Source organism: Callorhinchus milii, unplaced genomic scaffold (genome assembly GCF_018977255.1).
Source record: "Callorhinchus milii isolate IMCB2004 unplaced genomic scaffold, IMCB_Cmil_1.0 Scaffold25, whole genome shotgun sequence".
Lineage (NCBI taxonomy): Eukaryota > Metazoa > Chordata > Chondrichthyes > Chimaeriformes > Callorhinchidae > Callorhinchus > Callorhinchus milii.
The window spans coordinates 411,580-421,585 of record NW_024704766.1 but is presented as its reverse complement, the minus strand read 5'-3'; the positions used below and the strand labels follow the sequence as shown (position 1 = coordinate 421,585).

At 45.8% G+C, this 10,006-nt stretch overlaps 1 protein-coding gene across 4 annotated transcripts; it reads left to right on the top strand.

Moving 5' to 3' along the window:
• Positions 1–2,173: 2,173 nt before the first annotated feature.
• On the top strand, positions 2,174–9,414 carry LOC103180253 (potassium inwardly rectifying channel subfamily J member 1). Of its 4 annotated transcripts, none has more exons than XM_007896001.2 (2): positions 2,174–2,273; positions 8,223–9,414. In XM_007896001.2, exon 2 carries the CDS (start codon positions 8,245–8,247, stop codon positions 9,352–9,354), a length of 1,110 nt encoding a protein of 369 aa, XP_007894192.1. In that variant the 5' UTR covers positions 2,174–2,273; positions 8,223–8,244; the 3' UTR covers positions 9,355–9,414. The 4 variants fall into 4 exon arrangements, with proteins under 4 accessions (XP_007894192.1, XP_042199909.1, XP_007894194.1 ...); XM_042343975.1 differs by having other exon boundaries at positions 2,272–2,294; XM_007896003.2 differs by lacking the exon at positions 2,174–2,273 and adding an exon at positions 5,685–5,703.
• The last annotated feature ends 592 nt before the right edge of the window (positions 9,415–10,006 follow it).

The window sequence follows — 10,006 nt, the reverse complement described above, 5'->3', positions numbered from 1 at the left end:
CTGCTGCCTTCGCTCAGCCAGCTCTGCCCTCCTGCTTATCCCTCATCCCTTCTTCTCCACCATCGGCTGATCTTCAGTCACTACACCTTGAAGCTTTGGAACTCTTCCAATTCCTCTGCCTTTCCCCCCCCTTTCCCCTTGTTAAGATCACGCCTGAAGACCTTCCTTTTTGACCATGCTTATGGTCACCCCTTCCCTCCCCCCAGCTCAGTGGCATGCTCTCCTCTGTTAAGTGCTCTGGGATGCTGCCAAGCATGACGCACGCTGTGTAATCGCAAGTTGTTGTTGTAAATCAGGATTGAAGCTGTGTCTGGAACTCAGGAACTCCATCCCGCAGTTCCTCCGTCTCGCCCCCTCCTTTGGCTCCTTCAAGATCCATCTCAAGACCCTCCTCTTCAACCGTGCTTTCGATCTCCCTGCTTCCCCCCTGCCCTCTACCCTCCCTGATCCCGAAACCCCAGCTCGGGTCCGAAACTCTTGACTGTCCAGCGTCTTGGGACATCCTCCCGACGTGAAAGGGGCTTTACACAGGGAATATCGTTGTTGTTGTTGTGTCTGGAGATGAGGAGGTGAGGGAATAAAGAAGTCTCCAGCCCCCGAGTCCACAATATATCAGCAGCTTGAAGTTTGTTCTCAGTGTTTGTTCCTGTCCTGAAATAGTGAGGCACCTGTCCTGGGAACTCAGTGCTGAGGCACAGTCTGTTCTCACCCAAGCCCTCCTATTGTGAGAGCTGGGAGAACAAATGATGGACAACAGCAATAATAGCTAGAAGCTTTTATATAGGAGCCCACTCCCCCTCCTCCTATCCCTCTCCTCCCCCATAAGGTCCAGTTGCTGATTTATTAATGGGATTGCCTTGTGACCAGGTGGACGGTCTTGATGGAGAGGTCTGTTCCACTATCTGGTGAAAAGTGCTTGGGATATGATCTTTAGCATTGGTTTTCAATACATCTCTTCTTTCTTTCTGGTTGAGATGAATTGTGGAACCATTGTTTACAAGGAAGTCACTTGGTCCATAATAGACTTGCAAGTGCTCGTCCCCCACTGACACTCTCTACTCTAACCCCATTCCCCGTTTCCCCCCCCATCGTGTCTGTGCTGGTGCTCGCTCCCCCACTGGAGCTTTCTAGCTCATGATAGCTCTTCTTGTCTCATGATACCAAATACAAGTATTATTATAACAAAAATAACTTGCATTTATATAGAGCCCTTTACGCCAGACGGTGTCTCGGAGCAACTAAATAATTCATGCCCTTGGTCTGTGTGGGACATTGCCATGCACAAGTTGGCTGCCGCATTTGCCTACAAAATACGGTCTCTGCACTTCACAGTAAAATCCTGTCCTGGTGACCTGATGTGGCGTTGTATAAAATGCAATGATTAATATTGAAATAATCCTTATAATCTATGCATTATCGCGCCTTATCAGGGCATTGAGACATAAGGTGAATTGACCGTATGTTCTGTGGGCGAAACAATTATTATTATTATAAATTATCCCTTTTTTTAAGCTGAACAATTGCATAACTTGTGTGCACAGCACGTAGCTCTCACCTGACTCAGGTCACAGGATATTTTCTGACCTCGGTGAGATGTCAAATCTATCACATTACCATGCGCAGAGTGAACTTGGGAGCCAGTTAATGTACTGAAACGTCCTTCATCCCTGGTGGGTGGGAGGCAGACTCCAGGGGGAAGTGTTTGACACGCTTGAGTATGCAGAGAGCGTAGCGGTGTGAATGAGCAGCGTGCTTGGAGGCTTTTATGCTCATTGCTTTGCAATAAACACACAGAAGCACAATTAAAATGAAATTCTGTTAACCTTCACCTCTGAGAGTCCCCCTGAGGCAGCTCCCTGAAGCCACAGTGGGAGCTGGCACCGGTACAGCCCTCAAACCTGAGAAACTTTCTTTCTCACTGACAGCTACCTACCGCTGGGAATTAAACCAACACACGGGATTGGTACTTTGTCAGTCGGCGAGAGATTGGCACAGATAAAGTAATTAATGGGGCAAGTGATGTACAATCTCTCCCCTTCCAGCCAGTAAGGTGGCTTTCTGATCCCTTTTTGAGGTATTTGCATATAAACTGGGTGCTAACCAGTTCATACCAAACACAGTGCTATATAAGCTGTGAGCTATTCCCATAAAGCTAGAGACTAGCTCTGCACCTCTCAACTTCGCCACTTAAAGCTCTGGGGGTTGGAGGAAGAAACAGCCTCTTTAACTCAGCAACTCGACTGGCCCTGACGTCAGGCACTTTTCTTACACAGGTAAGAAAAACTCCCAAAAAGGTACTTTAGCAGTCAAGAGAAACTTGCTGGTAGGCAAATAGAATCACTCTCTAAAAGGAGCAGTTTTGGAATCGTAAATTCAGGTGAATTATTTCACATCTCAGTCGATTACGCTCTCGCCTCTGGGTTTAAGGTCCACGTCAGGATTTAGAACTTGTATAATCTAGGCTGACGCTTTAATGCAGTGCGGGGCTGACCACACAGTACAAACTTCAGTGCCAGCCTACAAAACAATGGCCTATTTCAAATGCAATTATTATTATCTGTTACCAGATTCTCTGGTGTACTCCACATATCAGCCTTATTGTCGCACTTCACTTACAGGGGCGAATGGCGTATTCTCTGTATTGGCTATTGATGTATTCTACTTGTGTTGCTAGGTTTAGAGTGGAGAGCTCCAGTCTGGGAGCCAGTACCAGCACAGACACATTGGGCTAAGTGTCTTCCTTCTGTGCTCCATAAACTTTCTATGATTCTATTAAGCCCAGAAAATATTTCCAGTAAGTGAACGGTTTACCTCGAGGACAATCGAATCAAACTTCAAAAGTGTTAGTCTAAGTTTCCGACCTAGAAGAATTAACCTGACCAGTTGTGGATTCGAGAAAATGATCTAAAGAGGACTAGACATCATTGTTGAAACTACATTCGGCGACTTATATTGAGGAGAGAAAGTAATTCTCTCCATTTATAGATGTGAGACAATTTTAATTATCTGCTCTTAAAGTTGTTATCTCAGTTTAAATGAAGCAATCACATTATAACTATGTTATCAATGCCCTTTAGTATTGTTGGGTTATTCATTTTATCTTCCTGCCTAGCTTGTGATTCAGGGAGACATAAAGAGATTGTGTGCCCTCATCAGTTCAAATAAAACTCGAGTCTTTCTCTTAATAATAATAAAAATAAATTTGGTCACTCAATCCACAACTGTTTGTGAAACATTGCAGGGTACAATTAATTGCCTGCTTCGTTTCGCCCACAAAATATAAAACCAATTCACTTTACAGCATATTTTATGAAACGCTTTGAGACTTCTCAACAACGTGATAAGGTGCTATATCAAATGCAAGGGTTAGTATTATTAAGCTTTAATTTTCTTTCCCTTGACCACTCAGCCATCTCCTGCACTTGGGATCAGCCTTGTTGACCTCTTCCACTATTAAGGAGTTACACAATCAAGTTGTGTGTTTTCAGACATATCAGAAAAAGAAGGGAATGTGCATTTATCAATCACTAAAGCCTTTGTATTGCAGCGTCAGCTTAGACGATGTGATTCCAAGTCCCGATGTAGGAGTTGACTCCGAGGTGAGAGTGCTTCCACTGCCACACAAGGTTCGGCTCTAGTTGGTAAAATAAGGTTATTTGCAAATCCACAGCCAACAGTGAGTGCAGACATGTTCTCTGGTGATGAGCTGTGGTTGGATGAGGCTTTGTTGCCCAATTGTTGAGAATGGATTCTCAATTTGTTACCTGTTCCCATAGCTGAGGCCCCGGCTGATCAGGTGGAGGCCTTGAGCCCGTGAATAGTCTTAATTTTGTAATTTAATTGATGGAATGCACGGCCTAGGCTGGAGTACACCGAGTACCTGCTTCGCAGTGGCTAGAATTGAGGAATTCAGAATTCTCACTGTGATCCCAGTGCTGGGGCCTTCACTACATCGCAGGGTCTGCGCGAGGCATCTCCACTGGCCTCCAGCCTTCAGCACACGCAACACCTCACTGTCCAAGCTCACACTGTCCAAGCTTTGCATGTTCCTATGGAGCCCCTGAGTGTAGTGGTTAGAGCCCTCGCTTCACAAGCGAGAGGACACAGGTTTGATTTCCGGGCTGGTGGGGGTGAAACCTTAGGCAAATTTCCTTCCTCCACACACCTCTGTTTACCCAGCAGTAGGTAGGAACTTGGTTGTTAGTCGATTAGCGGGTAATCATCCCTCCAAAAAATTTGGCCACTGAATCCACGCAATTGACACGTTTCACCCACAAAATACACAGTCAGCTCACTTTGAGTGTATCCAATGAAAGCGCTTTGAGACGTCCCAACAACATGATAAGGTGCCACATCAAATGTAAGGATTATTATTACGTTTCGCAGAACACCGGCCGGAATCGCAGCCCACCGGTGTTTGTGGAGTGGATATCGCACAGGGTTAATTGTCCAACTCACTCGCTGTACTTTTCCTTTGTTGCGTCTTGTGTAAATCATGGCTAGGGGCCGCCATGCTCCACTGCCCCAGCCCCCTACCCCCCACCCCCACTCACTTTCCCAGATTCTAACACTTTTCAGAACCAGCACTGGGCTCCGTGCCACGTGCACTCACCTCTTGTTTGTTCACCAGGTGTGAGAGAGACTGGTGGGTGGGTCAGGGTCAAGCTCATCAAACGGAGACTTCGGTTATTGTTCCTGCAAAACAGTTGGCGTTTAAAAAAAAATCAGAATAACAGACCAAGGTGCGTCACACAGCGAGAGCACCTGTGCCACTAGATTGATTGACTCCACTTTGATGCCAGTTTCAGGTCATAAGGACTTTAGGTGTCTGTTTGGGTTAGATGATAATCATAATAATAATCCTTGCATTTGATATAGCGCCCTATTGCGTTGTCAAGACGTCTCAAAGCGCTTCGCCCACAAATATACAGTCAATTCACTTTACAGTGTGTTCTGTGAAGCGCTTTGGGACGTCCTCCCGACGTGAAAAGCGCTATATCAAATGCAAGGATTATTATTATTATTATTATTAAAATGCACAGTCACTACACTTTATTGTTATTTCCCCCGTAAAAGCAATCCGCCAATCGTCTAGAGCCAGGTTCCTATTTACTGTTTGGTAAACAAAGGCACGTGGAGTAAGGAAATTTATTTCAGTCACTGGGCTCAGATAGATGTTGTATTGGATCACTTATGGAAATGTTGCTGTGTTTATCAGAAGAGACGTCCTTTGGGTGAGACACTTAACACTGGGGGGGGATCTAATATTGGGGGAGTCTTGAAGCACTTTGAGACGTCTCAATGACCTGATAAGGCGCTATATCAAAGGATTATTATTATTATCTAATACCAGGGACATTTAAGGTGAGTCTTTTGACCCCTTTTTTGAAAGGTTTTGAGTCAAAGTCGCTTCATCACTTTAATCCAGTTTTAATCAGAAGTTGCACAAAGTTTCTTTTGCTTAATGAATCTCAGCGATAAACAATAAACAGTGGAATGAAAATTCCTGCCGATGGCTGGGGGTGTTGGGCCTGGCTTGGTAACAAGGCTTCCTTTGGTCTGGGCTATTAAACTGCGACATGTGCCCAGGATTACAGCAGCTTAAACATGCGGCCCCCACTGAGCAACAGGCCAGGGCCACAGGTACAGCTCACCCCAGCCCAGGCACAGCCTCAGTCCTGCTGAAGGCACGGAGCAGCAAGGGTATGTAACGCGACTCACTGGAGGTTTCTGTGAGACTGTGTTGTTTGCCTCTAGCTTTTTTTTAATTGGTATCTTTTTCAGCCGCTAAAGTAACCGGAAAACACGTGGTAACAGGCGGTGTAACAGAGGTGTGTGTCTCTCTCTTTGTCTGTGTGTGTGAGTTTGTAATCTGGGCGGCTGTGCCCGTATCTGTGACCTTGTTCACGTCTGAATAGCAGGACAGTTAGGCAAAGCCATAAAGAGTGCAGATAGAGTCCTTGACTTTGTGGGTAGGGAATAGAGTGTAAAAGCAGGGAGGTGATGTTATGCTTATATATAAAACCCTGGTTAGACCACGTTCGGCTACTGTGTACAGTTCTGATCGTCACATTACAGGACAAATCATATCGCATCGGAGAGAGAGAGAGAGTTCAGCCTAGATTTGCAAGCATGTTCCCCAGGGTTGAGAAGATAAATCTATCAAGGAAGATGGGACACATGCTGACGGAGCCTCTCCAGAGTGGAGATGATTGAAGGGAGACCTGATTGAAGGGTTTACGGTTATAAAAGGATTCAATAAGGTGGATGTGCTATTTCCACTTGTTAGTGAGTCCAGGACTGAAGGGTTTAATCTAAATGAGGCTGTAACATCTAATAGAGAGTTTAGGAGGAACTTCTTCACAGGGTGGGGGTGAGAATGTGGAACTCATTGCTGGAATCTGTGATGGAAGCAAAAAGCATTAATATAATTCAGAGAACACTTGATGCATACATGAGGGAGAGAAGAATAGATTATTATTATGTAATAGGATCAATGGCCTGTTTCCTTGCTGTGTCACTGTGTGTGACTATGGGAGCGAGTGAGTGTGCTGTGGGCAGTCTATGTGTCTGTGCGGCGATGGGGCGGCTTTCTGGCGGGGTTGAGGAACGCTTGTGGTGGGGTGTTAGGAGTAACGTCCGACTCGATATCCCTGTGAGGAGACATAGGAGTTGCTGCGTGTCAGCCGTGATGTACTGCCTGTTAATGTCAGCATTCCAGGGGGTGACCGCCTCCTGTGGGAGGGAGGCTTGAGGAGCCGGCCAGTTCACTGTCCCAGGTCCAATCCACAGGCGTCCAACCCCTTACACCTGAAAGTACAGGCATGTCTTCTTCGGAAATAGCCACGAAAACAACAACAACACTCGGCTTTTCCTGACACTCGAGGAAACCCATCATCTTGATCAGCGAGTGTGTCTGATACACGCAGAAACCCATCACCATGCTCAAGAGTCTCTACACCAGCCTGAGACTCAACTTCGGTGTGTGTGTGTGTCTGTATCTATATGTATCTGCCTGTGTGCATTTCTCTCTCTCTGTCTATCTCCACTGTTTCCCTGAAGTTCAGCTCAGTTGTGCACGTACAGCCAACATATGGAAGCAGTGTTTGTTTTCAAAGGAGCCAGGCACTACAACAGGCATGTAATGAGTTGGCATTGTTCAATGCCCCTCACATGCATGGCATCATTGCCCATTACACCATCGCTTCCAGTTTCAGAGGAGCACAAGAATTGGAGGCTGTGCTTCCTGATCAATTTAAATCAAGACGACTGTATCTGCCAACATCCCGAGATCAAGGTTGTGAGCTCTGGCGCCCCACTGTAATTCTAAATCAAGATGACAGTTTCTGTTAACGGGAATGTTAGATCAAGGATAGAGTTTATACTAGCACTAACTCTCACCCCAAATCAAAGCTGTGGTTTTTCCACTGATCCTTCCCTAATCCTAAATCTGTTTGTTAACATTAACTCAAATCGAAACTGTGGTTTTCTGCAAATGTCAACGGCAGCTTCTAACTTCCCAAACAGCGGGTTCCTGAGTAGTCAGACTGTGGGTTAACATGAGCCATTGATAAAGTGGTTTCAGATGGAAGCCATTGAGAATTATCCACACATATTAGATAAATTGTGTTAGGAAATAATATCTAGGGATATAGTATATAGTTTGGGATATGATGTGTGCAAGCAACTGGCAGGATGGTGGAAGGTGAACTGGATGGTCTTGGTCTTCTTTCTTCTAGCAAATTCTTGTGTTGTTATGTTCACCCTTCAGTAGGAAGTGTTGACGAGGAGAGAGCAGTTTCAGGATTGCGGTTATAAGAATGTTGGATTTTTATTTGCTTACCTTTGTGTGTGTAACCTTCATATCCAGTGCTCAGCAGGTTTCAGCTGTTGTTTAAGACCCGTACTCTTTAACCAGACAACTTCACTTAGCTTTGACAGGGGGTTAGAAAATTAACAAAGGTTTGTCTGATTGGCAGCAATATGTAACTTGCCAAGGCACAAAATACTTCCTCTAACTCTCTTACTTTGTTTCAGTTCACTGTCCCATGAGATTCAATTCAAACTGAAGCCAAATACAAATAAATATTTAATTGTGGGAGACATGAGAAAGTCCAATTCGTGGTTGAGTTTTCCGACCGAAATGTTTTTCTTCCTTTCCTGAGAACTCGCTGAAGGGTAACTAATGGGTTTCAATGTGATTATTGCCATTGTCTCCTCAGGCTCAGGAATTTTGGCTGAGGAATGTTCAAATATCTTCGCAAGAGATTCACCAGGAGCCTCACAGGTCGCAACCGTAGGAGGGCCCGGCTGGTGTCCAAAGATGGGAGATGCAACATAGAGTTTGGGAATGTGGATGACGAATCGAGGCTGGCTTTCCTGGTGGACATTTGGACAACTGTCCTGGATCTGAAGTGGAGGTACAAAATGGCCATCTTTATCTCAGCCTTCCTGGGCAGCTGGTTTCTCTTCGGCTTGCTGTGGTACGCGGTTGCCTACATGCACAAGGATCTCCCTGAATTTAAACCCAACGAGAACCACAACCCTTGTGTGCAGAATATCAATGGACTGACATCCGCATTCCTTTTCTCGCTGGAGACCCAGGTGACGATCGGCTATGGGTTTAGGTGTGTGACGGAAGAGTGTGGGGAGGCCATCTTCCTGCTGGTCACCCAGTCCATCCTCGGGGTTATCATTAACTCCTTCATGTGCGGTGCCATCCTGGCCAAGATCTCCAGGCCAAAGAAGAGAGCCAAAACCATAACATTTAGCAAGATCGGGGTCATCAGCAAGCGTGGGGGCAAACTCTGCCTGGTTATTCGAGTGGCCAACCTCAGGAAAAGCCTCCTGATTGGAAGCCACATCTACGGAAAACTCCTGAAAACCACCGTGACTCTGGAGGGGGAGACTATCATATTGGACCAGGTCAACATCGACTTTGTGGTGGACGCTGGGAACGAGAATTTGTTCTTTATCTCTCCTCTCACCATCTACCACATCATCGACAAGTCCAGTCCCTTTTACGACATGTCATCAGAGACCATCAACCAACAAGACTTTGAGTTGGTGGTTTTCTTGGATGGCACCATTGAAGCCACCAGTGCCACCTGCCAGGTGAGAACCTCTTACATCCCAGAAGAAATATTTTGGGGCTACAGGTTCGCTCCCATCATCTCTAAATCCAAAGAAGGGAAATACAGAGTAGATTTCTCCAACTTCAGCAAAACTATACAAGTGGACACCCCTCACTGTGCGTACTGTCTGCAGAATGAAAGGGACGCTAAGGTCACCCAGCACAAAGCCTACGACAACCCAGCCTATCAGGTGACCGAGGTGAATGAAACCAAAATGTGAAGAGGATTTCGCGTTTCCTCACCAGCGCCCCTCCTTAACGAGAGCAGACTTTTTGTTTCCAAACGTGCTCAGCATAAGTCAGTGTGGGGTTGGGGGCGCGGGTGGGGAGGGGGGGGCGGGGGTGAGGGTGAATATGAATAACTCTTCAGATTCAGAGATAACCTTGTGACATTTCTAGGTATAAGAAAAGCGAAGTGTGGTCTTCAGCCAGGAATGAACACAGGACTCCTGTTAGCTCAGGTCAGGGTGTGAGATCTAAAGCTGTGACTATAAGGCTTTGATCAGGACTTCATCTGCTCCGTGAACATAGGAACAGGCAATTCAGCCCCTCAAGCCTGTTCCGCCATGTTGTAAGATCATGGCTGATCTGTACCTCAACTCCGGAATTCAAGATATTTTGTAAATTGAGGGGTAATTGGCGAATCCTGCAGTTACCAGGATTTGTCTCAGGTTCTCTCTCCACTCAGAGACTGATGTAAGATCTACGTCTGTGAGGCCAGATTGTGGGTGTCAGATTCCGCTATTGTCAAGTGCTCTGGGACACTGTCCCTTCTGACCTATATCAATTTGCACATAAATGGCACTTTCAAGGTTGTAATTATTGATTATGAAATTTAAATATTCCTATAAAATGCACGAGTGGTTCCCTTAT